The sequence below is a fragment of the Phytophthora infestans genome, genomic scaffold (assembly GCF_000142945.1).
Source record: "Phytophthora infestans T30-4 supercont1.29 genomic scaffold, whole genome shotgun sequence".
Lineage (NCBI taxonomy): Eukaryota > Oomycota > Peronosporomycetes > Peronosporales > Peronosporaceae > Phytophthora > Phytophthora infestans.
Window position 1 is genome coordinate 1,234,796 of NW_003303730.1, and position 18,330 is coordinate 1,253,125.

Here is an 18,330-nt window from a genome sequence, read left to right on the forward strand (position 1 = left end):
TCCTATATGGTCCGCCCCCGCGAAAACGGGTGCAGTACTGTACTTGTTTTACTTAGATACAGGTGTTTTATTACATGTATTCAAACAAAGTGCCGCAGTCATTGTGGCAAAATTAGCATGTGAAATCAATCGTCAACATTCGGTACATAGGCACTGAAAAAACCGAACGGCTTTGCAGCAGGTGCAGCAAGCGACAGAACCTTTGTGTTGCGTTTCAAAAGAGCTGAATTCGTCACATACACAAGAAGACGAGCTACATACAATGGGTGTTTGAGCACCGTCAAGAACTCTAGCACTCAAGCCAAACCCTGCCTTGATCCAAGATCTTTAGCTAATTTCCTTTGATGGCTACATTCAGTTGGCCCAGCTGGTCTTGGGTGACACTCTAGTCGAAAGATGCCGCTAGGTCCACCACGTTCCTCTTCCCGTAGATGACGACAAGTCAAAAGCACGTTTTCTCTCTCCATTGTCGAACTTGTCGTCGATGCGTCTGCACCCCAAAGACGAGCCTCTGCTGGACGAAACGATGGAGCTGCCTTCGTTGTCCGTAGCTCCTGGGCCTCCACATCCTCGAGGAGGACGCGGCAGCTTCTCGAGCAGCTACAGTAGTGGATTCACAGGCACCGACAGCTTAGTTAGCTTCAACAGCAGTCAACTCTTCGATGACAGCGACGATCACGAGGTAGACGTCGATGCTATGGACTCGAACTCGAGTCGAGGGGACTACGCGCTGCTGTCGATGCCCGTCGAGTCCATGAAGCGCATGATACCGACTACAGGCGTCGTCACTCGACCGTCCAATCGAACGTTAGATGCCACGTGGAATGCGCAAGACTGCAGCTTGCATCGCGCGACAGCCATCGCCGATGCCCTTCGAGAACTTCGAGAAGGTCGCGTGGCTGTAGAAGAAAGAGAAGAAGAGCGCGAGCCAAACTCCGTATCGCTACGACAGCTCGTGACTCGATTATCTACACGTCGAGGCCTGTTCGTGATGACTATGGGCCTTTTGGCTGCAATGATGCACGGCACGTTGTGGGCGTTGCTAGCGAGACAAGTGCAGTCTTGTTTAAACGCTTTTACTCCGTATAATCGTCACGATGTGGACTTCGCAGCCCTAACGTTGATGCTCTTGTCGCTAGCACTGGGTATCACTGCGTATGCTGCTCACTTGTGTCTCTCTCACTACTCTGAGAGGCTTTTAAGAGCGCTGAGAGAGCAAGTGCTGCGGCATCTTCTACTAGAGCAGAGTCAGTCGTGGTTTGACTCCAACAAGGCTGTCGTTGCAGATTTCGGCGCTGAATTCACTCGAGACGCGCTGATTATTCGCCAAGGACTGGGGCCGGAGCTAGGAGAGGTCTGTAGGTTCTCTCTACAGTTCGTTGGAGGCTTCATCGTGGCGTTTATGGCGCTCTGGGACTTGACACTCGCCGTCTCTTGTGTAACGCCACTGGTCGTTTGTGTCATTTCGGTGTTTAAACGAAGTAAAAACAAAACGGATAGCGACGCGGACGCTGTCGCAGCTGAAGCAGTGGGCAACATCCAGACGCTATTGGCGCTAAATGCGCAGCGTCGAGCCCGTGAGAAGCACGCGCTTCGTGTTCGGATCGCAGAGAAGCAGCGCATTCTCGTGCATGGCAGAAGTGCTGCTCTACACGCCTCGTTGACTGGAACGCTGTGGGCGATGAGCGCTATCGGTCTGTGGTACGGCGGGAAGAAAGTGTACGACGATGAAGCAGAACCAGGAGAAATAGTCGCGACACTTCTCGGCGTGATCATCGGAAGTCACGCATTGGGAAACGTAATCCCAAGCGTTTCAGCAGTCATTCGGGCGAAACAGGCGGCATCTCAGCTGTTTTTACATATGGGTACACCGTTAAAACGTCATAACAGCGTGATGAACCCATTACCGCGACCTGCTGTGTGTTCCGGTGCAATAATGGCAGTTGATGTGCATTTCTCGTACCCGAGACGACCCGATTTCCACGTGTTAAGAGGTTGCAATATCTCGGTCCTAGCTGGGGAATGTCTAGCCATCGTTGGCGACTGTGGAGCTGGCAAATCGACGCTGTTGATGCTGCTTATGCGCCTTTACGAACCGTCCCAAGGTCTCATCTTGCTGGATGGACGCGAGGCTAACGCGTTGGACTCCACGTGGATGCGCGCTCAGTTCGGCCTGGTGCCTCAGCATGTGACGCTGTTCCGAGCCTCCCTCTTAGATAATATCGCCATGGGGCTAGTAGCTCTGCGTGATCTGACTGGACGAAACTCGGACCGCATCCAGGAGCGCGTGATCAACGCAGCGCAACGCGCAGACGTCCACGACTTCATTTTGTCGCTACCAGATGGCTACAACACGCGCGTAGGCGAAGAAGGTGCCGTAAAGCTCACGGCACAGCAGAAACAACGCGTCGCTCTGGCTCGAGCATTGATACGAGAGCCAAAGTTACTGCTACTGGACGAGGTTACACTCAGTCCGCAAGAGTTACTGTCGCGATTCGGCGGAGCTGTGGGTGCTGGGAGTACCACGATGCTCTTGTGTACCAGTCAGGTGCGAGCTGCAGCGGTACAGTTCGCAGACAAGCTCGTGGTGCTTGAACGGGGCAAAGTTATGGAGCAGGGGACACATGTGGAATTGTTACAGCTTAGAAACAGTTTCTATCGCCGTCTCCATCTCCTCCAACAGAGTCCCGTAAGAGAGCAATTTTTGACCAATCAGCCGCCACAAAGACTTCAACATGTATCCAAATCCTCACCCACGTCACCCACGAAGCTCACGGAGCGAGACATCAAAGCGTTGGCGCGTCCGGAGCGCAAGTTGTTGGCGTTCGGACTCGCTGCTTCGGCTCTTGTCGGTCTTGGTGGGCCACTATTGGGAGTATTAACCAGTCAGGTGGTGGCGGACATGGCTCAGCACGACACGACGATTGTCGAGACTTCAGACTTGGTCCAGGAACTGCGTCCTCTTGTCTTGAGCCACGGACTCTTGTTGACTGCAGGGGCAGCAGCTGTGGTGATGTGCCAGAGCATCCAACTGCTGTGTTTGGACGCTGCAGCGGAGCGTGTGGCTTCTCATCTTCAAGACGTTCACTTCACGTCGCTTCTAGCTCAACCGCTGCCTTTCTTTGACCAGTACAACACGAAAGAATTAGTCGACTCTCTTGCTACACAGGCGGCTACTGCGTCACTGGCAGTGGGTCGCGTGCAAGGGTACAAGGTCCAGATACTCTCGACCTTGACAGCCACGTTCGTCGTCGCCTTCTGGAGCGGGAGCTGGATGCTCTCGCTCGTGTTACTAGCAGCTCTGCCACTGCTGCTAATCGGCCATTCCATCCACAACCAACGCAGTTTCACCCCCTTAGAGACGCACAATGCGACCGACGAGGCGGTGGAGATCCACGTGAACGAAGCTCTGCGCAATCGTCGCGCTGTGGTGACGCTGGGACTCGAGAGCTCGTGGTGTTCCAGCTTTGACGCGCTGCTCCAACGCCCTCTACAGAGTATCAGACGTCAGACGCATCTCGAAGCGGTGGGACGTGGCTTTAGTGCGGTGGTCACAGTAGCGACCTGTGCTTTATCCTGCTGGTTAGGGGGCGTGCTAGTGCACTACGGTGACGCTAGTTTCCGACAACTAGTGACGTCGCTACTCGTTGTGATCGTGTCTGCTGCGTCTCTGGGGCTTCCTGTGGCCTGGCTAACCAGAACCGACAGAGCGCTGCAAGCTGGCGCCACTATCTTCGCTCTCCGAGACGCAGCCATCGTCGCTCGTGGATGCAACGAAGCTGCGGCTCTAGACGGAGAGCGTCACCCGATTCCTCAGACTCCCATGGCGAGAGGAAGTGTCTCGTTCGAGATGGTCCGTTTCTCGTACGCCAATCAGCCTCGTTCGATGGTTCTCGATGGTCTTTCACTGCATGTGGCAGCTGGACAAACTGTGGCGCTGTGTGGACCTCGAGGCGCTGGGAGGTCGACGATCTTTGCTCTTATTGAAGGTTTCTATGATTTGACGTCTACGTCAGGGAATTGTGGGCGTGTGATGCTGGATGGGGTCGATATTCGAGCTCTAGATGTGTCGTGGCTACGTGCTCAAGTGGCTTTTGTGGGCTCCGAGCCCACGTTGTTCTTAGGTACGATTGCAGAGAATATCGCGTATGGGATGGCAGCGCCACCGACATTGGAGATGATCGTCAGTGCTGCTGAAGTCGCACACGCCCACGCCTTTGTATCGAGTCTTCCAGAAGGTTATGCGACGCGTGTAGGCGGCCAACTTCAGCTCACTCCTAGTCAGAGACAACGGATCGCTCTCGCTCGCGCCGTACTGCAAGACGCTCGACTGTTGCTCTTGGATGAACCTACACGCTCCCTAGGGGCTGAGAGCGAGAGGATCGCAGTCCAACAAGCACTCGACACGATCGTGGCCCAACGCGTACGTCGAACGACTGTGATAGCAGCTCACCCTTCGGAATCGGTCACGGTTAGAAACGCGGATTTCATTTACGTGCTAAAAGATGGGCAAGTGGTGGATCAGGGCACGCACTCGGAGTTGTTCCAAGCTCAAGACGGCGCTTACGCCACACTTCTCCGCGAAAGTGTAGCGTCCTCTAGTGTCTACACGTTGAACACAGCATAGCACAAGACATTCTGACCGTATTATACCTCCCTATTCATTCCTGCAGCTTCACTAATGCCTGGCCTGTCAGCTCTTACGTGGTTGAGAAATAGAGCACGATCACAGGCAAGGAAACAAATAGCAATCGGTTTATCCGCCGGGTATTAACCAGGGCTCCCGGTTATGGCATGGTCTTGTCAACTAGACTCGTTGTGCAACGATGCGTCTGGGAGATAGAACTAGGAAGGGGGGTCGTGCGGTTTAAATATATTAAGATGTTTTGGAAGTCCGACACGGAGGTTTATAAATCGATGTTCCCATTGCATGATTAAGCTGAGTACAAGCTTTCGAGTGAATGAAAAATGTCCAAGCACAGTCATACCACCAAACATTTATTAGGTGCTGGTGAATTCACAGCTAAGACGAATCCACGAAATATGTACATTTCATTTATGATCACGGGGCTGACCTTTCGATACATGAACCGCACAAAAACACAAATAAAACAGAATTTAATGCTTCGCGATTGTGAAAACTGTTGATGCCAACATGGACAGAATCTATAAATGAATTTCGTCGCAATCGCTCCCTACTGCAAAATGCACGATGAATTCATGATTGTCATTTTTTTAACTTACCTTATGTAAGCTTGGTGTTTTGTATATGGAGTTCTTTGCTGATTTTTGCACGAAAATTCCATACAAATCACCTAATTTGGAAGTCTTGATTTTACAAAGCATTGCGATGTGACCACATATTCATGTTGCATGACGTTGACCCAGTTAGCGACAAATTATTCCTCGTTGGGCTTCCCATAGCTAGCTTACGCTACCTATCTCCCAGTATAACTTCTTATTTATTTCGTCGACTTCACGAATCCAATAAATAATTTATTGCTAAAGTATCAATCTACCATAATTTATGAAAATATTTGTTCCTCATTACCGGTATGCAAACACGGCATTTTCTTTGGAATTTATCTCGCAAACCCTAAGTATAACGAGTTGCTGAAGCACTCACTCTTCATTTCGGACAAAGTAGGCAAAAATGGTGTTATTACTGTCAAGTTTTCAGAAGTCTACAAATTGAAATTGTTCTATGAGAGGAATTATTCCAAGTCCGAACATTTACATCAGTCTAAATGTGACCTTGAGGTATGTTTATTTAAAGTCTTTTCAAGTAAGTTCCGTTTCGTACGTTTGCCTGAATTTTGGGTGAGCAGGGATTCACTGAAATAAATATCAGAGAATGTTCTACTCGGATTGTTATTCTTACTCGGGTGTGCGTTTCGAGATACCGTATACGGACCATTAAAGAGAGATGACGTGAAAGCAATTATCATAACATGCAATCAAAGGAGTTAACTATTGAAGGAAACTCCTTGCTCAAAGAAAGTCAATTATAAATATGCTCATCATTGGCGGCGAATTATCGGTGTGATTACAGCAAACTGCAACTGCTGTGCGCTGAGGAACAGTTTAACCCTTTCGTGAACGGGCAACATTGACAAATTAAACTATAGTATAGAAACCTAAGTCGTTAGCGCATTTTGCCTCCTTTTGTAAACTACGGTGCTTCTGCGAATCTTCCCCAAATCCTTGCAGTAAAAGTAGGCGGGGCGTTTTGCGTCTCGTCAACACACAAATAATATTCAAGTGGGGCATTTTGCCCGGTTTAGCTGTTGACACGATTAGTACTAAAGGAAAGACCATCATTTTGCCCCACTTGACCAAAAAGGGTTTTATATAATGCGGGCCCATTTTAGAGCGGCCGACTGCCTAGTAGCAGTGTTGGCAGTGAGTGTTTATACGTCAATTAGATAAGAACGTGCAATAACGCCTCAAATGACATTTTAAACGGTGGCAAAGGCTTATATCGTTCCAATAGGCACGATACAATGTACCAGTACGCTAGCAGACTGTATCTTAACGCCTAGAATAATAACCCGTTAGGCCAAGGCAGTGGGTACATGCAGTGAATGCTGTGGCTTTTGCTACTTCTATATGTCGAGTCGACAGCTTCAATATTCGGCACTGACAGACTGCCAGATACAGTGCCATACACATCACTTGGTATTTTGGTGATGCAGAGTCTCAGCTGTGTGCTTAGCCGGAGCGTACTTCTCCGGTCCGAAAAAGAATTAGCAGTTAGGTTTTTCTATAAAACCTCGCATGTGTGATTGGTCAATGTCCAGGAGACGATTGGTTAAAATGAGTTCATCTGAGGATTTGTATGCACACGGATTGAGAGTAATTGACACGAAAATGGATTCAATTACTTTTAGTGATATTTCACTAGATTAAGGCTCTCTAGTATATTTTAAAGTTTAGTCTGATAATTTTTGACGTCAAAGCGAGAAAAAAAATCCACCCCTCCAAAACGTGATAATTTATATGGTCATTGGAAAATTGGCGGGAAATTTGCTCATAGAAAAAGTCGTGCTGACGCTACGTAAGCAGAGCTTTCAAACTAGCTCATCCACGCTTCCGTTGGAGCTGTAGGACCGAAGTTATCGCAGATTTAAGGAACTGTTAATTCTTTTTCGGACCAGACAAGTATTGTGTTATTTCCTGCATAAGTACTACAGATTGGTTTAACTGATTGGTCACGCGTGTATCATCATTTATGTGATTAGTCACAGAAAGCACCAGGACCTTTATAAGCCAATAAAATGCGTCAGAACCGAGCAGGTTCCTTCGAGAAACCGTTATTGTGGTTTCTACTCAAAATTTCCGTGCGCAAGCAATCGCGCAACCTACGTAATAGCATTTTTCATGCATCTCAATAAGTATAATATGGCGACCTGCCCCAATCGGCAATATGATTGAGGGCGTTGAAGATCGCAGCTTTGCTACAGGACCAAGCTCGAGTGTCGGGCACGACGCCTTATCAGAGTATAGGCTTTCTCCGCCCCGAAACGAGCCTATTTCGCGAACTGCAGTATCCTCGACTTCGCCCTTAACGGTTCGTGTTTCACCGTACCCTCTGCGTGAGAGAACGCCTCCGCAAGCGTTCCAAGCTTCAGATATCTCTCGAGGCCAGCGGGCTCGTGTATCATTAGATGCTTCGACCGGAAACGCCGACCAGCATCGATTGCAGCTGGTAGTCCAAGGGATTGTCAAGACTACAGTCGGTCAACGCGATTCGTCCGGCAAGCAGCTGGACATTTTTGCTGCTAATGGTGCTTCTTTTAGTGAGATCATGCACAAGTTATGGGAGAAGTTTAGCTGCCACGTCAAAGGACAAGCTAAAAACGTCGATGATGTTTGGTCAGTTGAACGCCCTGACGAAACATCATGGAGCAGTGTAATGCAGCTCAAAGCTAACAGCCGTATCGTTCCATCAGCTAAGACACCAGAGCTCTGGAACCGGTGGACCATATCCCAACGTGGGAACACTGTAACATTGATGATATATGAATACGGGCTGGGGATCCCCAACGCGCGAGTTCTGGACGAGTTTATGCAGGCATGCATTCGCCCGCAGCACACCGATCGTTCTGGTGCTGCAGCAGAGATATCTGTTCGTGAGATAGTGGGGCGATTGCAAGAAATTTGGGGAAACACATACCAAGCAAGTGCGCCAGTATGGAGAATGTGGGCCAACGAAATAATGCGTAACTTGGACCGCTCTACCTGGGATGCTGCTTTGCTGGACAACCCACCTTCTAGACTGGAACGTTATCTAAGTCCTTCCGACGGGCAAGTCCACGAACACCTGGTGAATCTGACTAGGTCGACACGTGTGGCACTAGACACGATCGAAGCTGCTCTAGCTGATAACGCAGATCTCCGAAAGGGATGGGAAGCATACGGGCGCCGCTTAGAAAACCAAAGGCACGCATTGGAAGTGCGTAAGTCCACGATTGAGGGATTTCTTGCTGATATCCCTCTTCCTGATGCTGGTGATGTCCTTGATCCGACCTCTACAATGGAAAATATTGAGGATACTGAGCACCAAGAGTAAGTTCGAAGCAGGAAATTTATTTTTCGCTTAGCATTCAGACATTTCGACCAGCTCTCTTGTCGTAAAACCTAGCGCTTCACTTCCTTCGTTTGCTTGCAATTCGCTGTTCTCAGAAAACTGACACTGTCGTGTTTCTTTTTCCAGTGACCCACTAGGGTCAAAATATCCTTCCCGTTTCCAGCCGCAATGCTCAAATACCTTGGCCATATCGAAGCCAATGAATCGATCGAACGTTTCTACCACAAATGGTAAAAGATCATTGCTGCTTGACTCATTATAGTGTCTCTTAAAAGACTGCTTGATGTATCCGAACATGAATTCGATTGGGTTGAAAAATGGACAGTAAGCAGGCAAAAATATTGGTACGATTCCAACGCTCCGTAGGAAGTGGATGATTTCAGGATCACGATGAATTGAGGCACCGTCCATTATCCAGACAGAGTTTGAGCCAGGATACTGGCGTACATGCCCCCGTTCTGAGTAAGCGAAATCACGACAGTAGTTGAAGAACTGCACGCGATCAAAAGTCCCATCGCAGTTATAGTAATCGAGAATACCGGTAACACACATGAACGCCAGCACCGATACTCTTGGTTTACGCTGGAAATCTCCGCGTATTGCTATTGTTTGCCCTCTTAGCGAGTATCCGCGCTTTCTGATCATGCCCCGGTTGTCAAAAGAAACCTCGTCGAGAAAGACAAGGTTACGGTAGAACCAGTTGACATGACTGAGCTCTTCTACAAACCGGAACACATCAAGTTCTTTGATGTGCATAGCCCTCCGTTCGAGAACTTTTCTTGTAAGGCCCCCATCGTGAATAATCTGCCACACAGATGATATAGAAATGCTCAGTTGGTGTGCACGAACAAATGCATCACGGGCCTCATCCAGATAAGCTAAGGGGTGGACTGCGTAGTAATTACACAGCCACTCCCGATGAGCAGTTGTGAATTTTCGAATAGCATTTGCGTCTACCCGCTGGTACGTCCCTGTCCGCTCGTACACATTAATCCAATTTCCGATGGTCTTAACGTTCTTTTGATAAATGTGGGCAAGCTGTGAGCGCGAGTATCCGAGACAGTAAAATCCGTAGAGACAGTGAAAAACTGTATTCGGGTGGGCATGCTGCCGAATAACGGCGTCTTCCATTCCGGACGCTAAACGGCAATGGGAATGACAGGCAGGTAGATCTGTAGCATGTAGACGTACTCATTTGTTAGCTAGAGAACGGAAACTCAAGCGACACGGTCAACTTAACCTCTTCGGAAGCGCGGCAATTCAGGAGTGGCAATTTGAAGAATGGTGATCGTGATGCAAATCTGGCTTTTGACCAATCAAAACTCTTGGTCGATTTGTCGTCGATTCGGGCAATAGCCCCGAAAATGTAAATTTAGCCTGAAAGCACAATACTTGATCAAGTAAGTCATCTCACAATTATCTTTCAGCCATACTGTTAGAAAACGCCCATCAGCTGAGAGCTTTTTTTTACCAGAGCGAGCACTGAAGGAGCGAGCACGACAATCTGTTCCCTGTTCTTGTACTTGGTTGGATGAGAACATAAAGAAGAAACTATTAGCTCCTGGATTTGGAGCCGATTTTGTAGACAGAAGCCCCCGGATTTTAGAGCAGAACTTGTAGACAGATGCCCCCGCTCGTCCGACGCTTGACACTTACTAACCTGGATACCCTTGTTACCAATCACGAAAACGATGATACAGGCGTGACCAAACCGTTAAACCATACTGTAGTATACTCTTGGACACAGTTGTCCGGCCACGTCTTCCATCATTTGAATGTGCGTTTTAACACAAGCAACAAAACACGCTTCGAAATAACATGGATGTGAACTTTATTGGGTAGCTCTGTCCAGGTGGTCTCAAATTACGGTCACTATCGGCCCAATATAAAAATTCACCATTTATAATGTGGTTTAACCCCTTAGTTCCCGGCCTCAAATATGAGGGTATATTTTGACCTCGTCCCATATACAGATATAAAGGAATTTGTATGGGGTTTCAATTAAGTCCGGATATCTTGGCGCGGGATCGGGGTGGTAACAACGACTTGCCAGTGTGTATAGTACGGATTCTCCAACATAAAGGAGGGTTTATGTAGTACATTGAGACGATCATATACAACTATGCTGTATAAATAAACATAAGATATGTACTGTTTATTGATTAGCCTATCTTTGTGCTGTTGCATACGTCCAGCAGCGGTGAGTTCATTTATATATAGCCAATAACAAGAAAGATCAAGTGCCGTATCAATTGATTGCTCCTTGCATAGACATGTACGACCAGACGGCGCAACCACTACGCCTCCTCCTCCACCGCTTCATCATCTTCTTCGCTCGACTCCCCAGCACCAGCACCAGCACTTGCTCCGCTCTCGCCTACCTGCTGTCTGCGTCTCCGCTTCTTGCCTGGACGCTCCGCTGGCGCTCGGTCGCGTATCTTGTGGTCGCGTAGCAAGCGGCTCGGGATGTCATTCCCGTTCTTCCAGTCGAGGTGCCATATCTGAAAGCACGTGCGCTCCCTTTCCTCCCTAACAACGTTGCAGAGATACTTCCTGCGGCACAACCTACAGTCAGCGCTATCACCGTGTTAGTATCAAGCATGAACAGCATGTACGTACCTCTTTGGCCCTGCAGAGCATTCTGGACAGTAATACTTCGTATACTTCCGCGGCACCACCTTGTAGATAGCACACACTTTGCAGGTTCTGTGGCGACGCTTCTTTCCGGTTTCAGTGTCGGCCTTGTCTGGGTTCTCCGCCAGTTCGTGGCCATCATCAATGCGGTCTGAGCCACGTCGCTGCTCCTCCCGTCTTGGCGACGCTCCTCGTGCAGGTGAAGCGGCTGTACGCTCCTCAGCGGAGGTGGATTTCTAGAATAGGAAACATAACCAACATAACACATATTAGTAAATGCATTTATGTTGCCAAACCCATCATAGCAACTTACCTCAATCTCAGCGAAAGAGTTTTCATCAACAGCAAGTAGTTGTTCCATGAGTGTCTCGAAGAATGCGGAATGCTTCGGGGATTTGTGCCCATTGGCACGCTGGTTGTGTCGATACACAATAAAGGCGTTCACCAACGCCATGTCCAGCAATCCGAGAAACAAGGTCTTGTAGTACTTTCGTGATTTGTACGAAAGCTGCACGCTGTAGCGTTGCATCCGGAGCTGGTCGTGCACATCAACACCTCCCATGTATCGGTGATAGTCACGAACCAGCTCCGGTGCCGGTAGCTCTTTCATCTGGCCTTTGATACGCCGCACTACAATAAAAAAGCACAATAGTGAGCAATGATACATATATATAAACACACAGGCTTACTTACTGACACTGACTGTTTCTCTGCTGCCACCACTGCTCAGCATGTGGACGGGATTGCGGTCCATCCACATTGCTGCGGTTATCTGCGGAAAAAGCTTATTTTCAGCCAGCTTGATTGTCCCCTGTGGTGGTACTAGCTCTCTCACACCATTCACGGTTCTGTAAGACTTGTCAGTCTTCACATCCTTCGCGTACCCTGCCATACGCGTCTGGATCGTACCCGTAATGTACATCCGTCGCTGCAACAGCTCCAACGCCAGCTTCACCGACGTGTAAAACCGGTCTGTGATTACCAAACGCCCCGGGGAGGTCGGTGATGGCGGGCACAGCGCGTTCATGTTCCTTAGTACGGCAGCCTCGCCGCAATTATTATCAGCAGGAATCGGAGTCCGGAGATTACTCTTAGCACCACAGTACACCTCGAATCTGAACAGTCGCACAAACGCACACGATATTAGTAAAAGTAATAAATATGTTGGATTGGGAAATTCTCCACAATGTGGATGTTTGCCCGTCCAACATAAGCACTAACCCCAAAAAAAAAAGTGGCAAGCATTAGCTTGCCACCTTGAACGCACCTCATGCAATAAGCTGTATCTGCACACGCTGCCACGAACACCTTGGTCCCCCACTTGTGCGGTTTGTCCTTGTTGAACTGTCTGGTAGGATTGTAGCGGGATCTTGAAGGCAGCGTAGCTTCGTCAAAGCTAATGACAGGAGGAATCTTGTAGCCGCGCGCAAATGTACGCTGTAAAACCTCGATAACCGGCCGAATCTTCCATACACGATCCGTGCTAGCTTGAGGCGACTTGTTGTTGGGAGAGTGCAAGTATCCCATTATGTGGAAGAACCGGTTGCGGGACATGTACTTGCCGAAGCGTGGCGTTGGCAACGCACCAGCCGGTGTCAACTCCCAGTGAGCAGCAATCCCCTTTCGCACTGGAGACAGCATCCTTGCAATGAGAAGCGCGATGACGCGCAAAACCTCCCACGGTTCTATCGGCTTCACACGTGCTAGTCGCCGACGAATATCTGCGAGGTTCTCTACTTCTCCACCACCACGACGCTGCTTCGCTTGAATCGCCTGCGCACGACCCGGTATCGACTGCGTGTGGTAGCGATTGCTCTCGACGGCAATCTGTCTCCACAATTTTGGCTGTAGGTAGTAGAAGAACAGCGCCAGTGGGTCTTCAGCCACTCCAAGGACGCTCTCAGATGGTCCATAAGGCCCGTCGTAAAGGTCTTCATACGTAGGATTGTCTCCAAATTTGGACTGGTCTACAAATAGCACATCAAAGTGAGTTAGATAATGTTAACATTATGTTGGACAACGACGGAATAATAGTTGCGTATGTTGGATAGCGTTCAACATAACTTACCATACTCCCAGCCAGAATGTTTCATCTCCGCCAAACGCGCCGCATTCATCGCCACCGACTTGCAGAACGTGTCCGGTAGCTCAGTTCCAACGCAATCGGCTAACTCCTCATCAGAGAGTTCTCCAAGCTCCCAATCTCCTTCCCACTCACTGTCCGCGTCGTCATCGTCTGAATCAGGACCAGATTCCTCTTCTGATCCGAGGCCAGTGCACTCACGTGCACCAGCCGCCATGATGTTAGGATCACCGTCGACTACGCAGGCGACAGGGAGATGCGGGGCAGCTGACGCAGCACCGGTGTCTGTGGTGTCACTTATGGTGCCTTCAGCTTGAGCTTCGCGTTCTGGACTGTCTTGTAGGACGCGGCGGCGTCGTTTCGGGGATCTTTGCGTAACCGGCGCCTGCTTGTTCGTCCGAGGGGGGCGCAAGGTCTCCACAGCGCCTTGAGCATCTCGCACAGGCGTTAGAAGCGCACTTGAAGCCACAGCTGAAGCCACAGCCATCACCACGTCTGCTACAACTTCCTCCACCTCTGGTTCCACAGAATCTTCCTCATTTTCTGCAACAGGTATTACCTCTTTAGCTTCGTCCGTACTCGCTGTTGCTTCTGTCTCTTTGGGTGCTGCCGGCTCAATATGTGGACCTCTAGACTCTGCTATCTCCATGGCTGTCGTCGTAAGTTTCATCGCCTTCTTCCTAGACTGCTTCTTCAACGCACGCCCCTCAGCGCCATGCTTTGGCTCTGCTGCTGACTGCCTCTCGTCGTCTCGACGAAGGCGACGCTTGTGGCGGTCACTGAGGGCTGCCTTGCACAACCGGGTCTCTTCCGCTGTCAGCGTCCGTCACGGCATCTTGCCAGACGTCGCCACCATTCTGGTCTGCTGCCCCCGCGGTCGTTTTGAAGAATGAGAGAGTTTTGTGGCTGTCGGCCACCCGTTGGTGGTGGGTGACACCGCCTCTCTTTATCTCGTTCAATCAGGAATCCGGTCCAGCTACCCTAAGCCTGTGCATCCGGCCGTTTTAGGCTCCCACTTTTGTCTTGACTTCAGTATTGAGCTTTCCTGCGCTCTCTTGAGATCTGTTCAATACAAACCCCAATTCAGTTTTTCTCTTATGTTTAGCCGCTAAACATAACATAGATGCCGAAAAAAACTGAAAGAAGCTATACACCTCTTATGTTTAGCGGCTAAACATACGGGAACTAAGGGGTTAACTAAACAAATACTATTCATGTGTATTGAGAAAGTTTTTTTAAGCGATTAAGTCGACATTCAGGATTTGAGAGCCAACAGCAGTCGCAATTTAGAATTACAAAGATAATGCTGCGATGCTGGCATTCTTAGAGCGGTATTGAGATAGAATTGAGCAGCTAGCAGCAATTCCACGTTTTACTATAAGTGAAGGTCAAACAGATCTTATCCTACTTTAATATATATTTTAAAAATCAACTTCAATACCATTCAAACTGTGGTGCGATTGCAGCCTCAAAACGAAACGATAAATTAAAAAAAAACTATTTTCGAGCTAGCTAGTAGATAGAGCCCATCGCGACTTTTCAATTCATGCCTGTTGACTTTCAAATCTCAGCTTCCGCCAAGATACGGCCATTTAAAAAAAATACTTCGAAGTACTAGAGGCGTTGCCTTGGCTTGTGTTCGTTATGAAAAAAAGTGAAATTTTATTGTGCTTTGCACGTATTATGCAGAATTGGCAAATAAATCTCTATATGCTGAAATCCGCCCGGTGTCTAAAAACTATTCTTTATAAGATATTACTTTGCCTCAAAGTCTAAATTAGACCTCTTTGTTTTGCTAAAACGGAGGAAATACCATCGGTCAGTAGAAAACTACTGATCTGTCCCCAACGCGGCGCTGCCTGCACGACTACTGATTTCACAGCTACTGGAGTGCTGTTAAGTTCGCATTTGCATTTTTTCATAGTCCTGCCTCGTTTGGTGTTAAGTTCGCATTTGCATTTTCTCTTAGTCCTGCCTCGTTTGGTCTATCAGTCTCTGACTCCGGCGAGTTGGCTGCTCGCGACGCTGGGTTCGTCTTCCCCGCGTAGATTGATAGACCCAGACGAAATTGACTGACTCGTGTTCGAACACCATATTTAGGCGCGCTGGCACGTTGGCACTTGGCTCCCGCGTCAACTCTGTGTACCCCACCCATTGAATAAGGTAGTATACGAAGTTATTGACCCACCGTTTGGCGAATATTCTTTCTACCTCGAAGAGCTGAGCATTGTCTCCTCTACGAGCTCGGCGCTCATTTGCAAAAAGACCTCCTCCTCTACTGACAACGTCACGTAACCCACCACCTATAAACGATGCACGCTCGGCGTCCAGCTCTCGGTCGACTTCGTTCGGTATGCTAACTTTTCTGCTTAGACGAAGCTGCCAGAAGGAGCCGTACAGACGGCGCTGGATCGCTCGGGCGTGACGCTGTCGGGGGTTGAGCGGAGGCATCGACCAAAATGGCGAATGCCACCGAAGTGCACTCCACAAAAACAACCATATAAATAAAGGCGTTTTGAGCAGCTAAAAATAGTACACCGAAATAACATGTTGAGGTTGAAGTAGCTGGGTACACGACGTATCCAACTGGTTACTCTTAGGGTACGTTAGTAGAGCTCTATCTACTCACAGAAATTGACTCCCCAGTCCGTTTGCTGCTGATATTTATTGAGAGTGAGGATCAGTAAGATAATCTATTGGAAAGAAATACCTTAATTATTAATCAGCAGTCAACGATTGCAATTGTATGTGTCGTTAGTTTCCTTATTTGTGTTGGAAACTCAGTGTCTGCAATATTGGTTCGCGTCACGTATACTCCCCCATACTTTTGGCTGGAGCGGTCTGAGGTATCAACTTTTGCGTCCTCCCTCAAAACACCCATGATTATAGCTGTAGCGATGTCAGAAAGATCTACCACGAAGGGAGAACTCCCATAATTCGGAGGCGGCTTTCGAGGCATGGTACGCTTAGGGAAAAAGTGGTTTTGCTAAGGGCAGCAGAAATGTAGCTATGATTAGAGTTAGGTACGGATCGAACTTTATCATTTTTTACTGATTGCCGTCTTTTCTGCGCCGCGTTGGGGACAGATCAGTAGTTTTCTACTGACCGATGGTATTTCCTCGCTAAAACGCGGTCATATGACAGCCAATCCACTAATTTCGACTTGTTACATCAGACTAGCAATTGCGATTTGTGACCAATAAAAATCAGCTTTGCACGAAAGACTCTAAAATGCCACCCTGACCCGCCATTCCCGACTTGCAAAGCTGCAATATAGAGATCTCCGGATTCTGCTCGACATTTCAGTGCCGCAGGCTAATTTAACAGAGTTTTACAAATCAAACTCTCGCGTTTACGATAAAATAAAATAGTTTTAGAGTTCAATTTTATAATAACTTAGCACAATCTCTTCAGTAATTAGTACAGAATGAATAAGTCGCTGAAATTGGCCCTCAAAGCTTATTTAAGCACTCATTGTACCAAATTTGCCGTTTTGGTCATATTCAATAAGTCACTTGCTTGCAAATTTCTTAAGACGGCCTAGAACGTACTTCTGGAGTAGTAACAGCTAAGCTGCCGCTATATCGGAATACAAATCAAGCTAAGCCAATCACAGATTTGCGCTGCGTTTAATCATTGGAGCGAAACATATAGTAATACTCTCTCTCTTCTTAATAAATACCAATGCACCGGATAAGAATTATCGACCGAGCTTCTAAGCTTAGTAGCAGGATGGCATCTCTTAAAATCTTTCCACCGCCCGTTCCTTAAACTTACAGAGGCCTCCCAAGGTGCAAGATTGTTTGTTTGTTTGGTATCCCATTTTTGCCCAGTTGTGTAAACTCTTTAAGCAGGTACTCTGATGTCAGCACGGCTTTATCAAAAAAAACTTATATTTATCGTATCGGTGCTATTCGCGATATCCAAACAAACAAACGAAAATTCAGCGTTCGATTCTATGTTGGGCCAGCTGTGCCGCCCAATTCAGGAAAAGGTGCCTATTGTAGTCGTCGACGATTTGTTGGTACTTTCCCTTCATCTTGGGGTCCGTCACTTTTAAGAAGTTACGAATGTCGTCCAAAGTATAACCCTTCGCAGCCCACTTTCTGTATACGCCATGCGCCTTGCCAGAATCTGCCAGCAAACCGTTCGCCGCTGTTTTGACTTGCACCCTGTTAGCGATGTTTGTAATTGTCTTAAGTGCACCTCGTTCCTCCTCATTCTCTTTGCTTGTTCGAATTCTTTTCATGCTGGCAGCATCGTCCCTTCCACCGACGAGGTCTGGTAACGAAATCCTGGCTTGGGCAAAATGGGATGTCGTCAAGCAAACAATTGCAATGGCGACAGAGACGACAGAAGAGAGACGCATGGCTGCAAACGCTTGTGGGATGTCGATCTAGTGAGAAAAATGAACAATGACTACTGGTGTCATTGATTTACAAAAACATAACCGCTTTTGAGGTTTATATACGGTCTAAGTATGTTTTTCGGTATCAGGAAGTGTGGCTGTGCATTTTTTGCATGGTCCTACGCTAGAGTTAAGAAGGGGTGGGAAGGGGGAGGCGAACTCGAGTTCGTCAAAACTGCATTTTTGGCCCCTGTGTTTTAAAGACACCTCTATAGGCAGGTGAAATTAGGCGCAAGCTAAAGCTAGGTCAAGGCTTTCGCTTTCGGCGGAGGCCTACCATGCATTCGTACGTGTAGTTAGGAACTCAGGGCGCCGACTTCCCTGAGGCACTTGTGGTTTTTCGGAATTTGCGGCCCATGACACCCATCCCATCAGGAATAAAAGAGTAGGAGGGTGTTTTGTTTCGGTATCTCTAGCAAGAGCCGTCACCCGCCCAGGTGGCAGCCACAGCGGTCAACTGCTGTATTGGCTTTTCCTCAGAACCGGGTAATGTACAGCATAGAATCGGCTATGGTGCACACGTGTCATGGAATTGCAAGATCCTCTCAAATACGCCACCACGGGACGCCTGATTCGCCTACCTATGATGATAAACAAAACCCGTCTACAAGCGAG

At 48.3% G+C, this 18,330-nt stretch overlaps 2 protein-coding genes across 2 annotated transcripts; one reads left to right on the forward strand and one right to left on the reverse strand.

Annotated features, from left to right (window-relative positions):
* Positions 1–484: 484 nt before the first annotated feature.
* On the forward strand, positions 485–4,627 carry PITG_13590 (ATP-binding Cassette (ABC) superfamily; the record flags this gene model as incomplete). Its single annotated transcript, XM_002899745.1, has 2 exons — positions 485–4,423; positions 4,526–4,627. The coding sequence occupies 2 exons, from the start codon at positions 485–487 to the stop codon at positions 4,625–4,627; spliced, it is 4,041 nt and encodes a 1,346-aa protein (XP_002899791.1).
* A 12,623-nt stretch (positions 4,628–17,250) lies between these two features.
* On the reverse strand, positions 17,251–17,676 carry PITG_13593 (secreted RxLR effector peptide protein, putative; the record flags this gene model as incomplete). The annotated part of the gene is made up of 1 exon (XM_002899746.1): positions 17,251–17,676. The coding sequence occupies one exon, from the start codon at positions 17,674–17,676 to the stop codon at positions 17,251–17,253; it is 426 nt and encodes a 141-aa protein (XP_002899792.1).
* Positions 17,677–18,330: the final 654 nt, after the last annotated feature.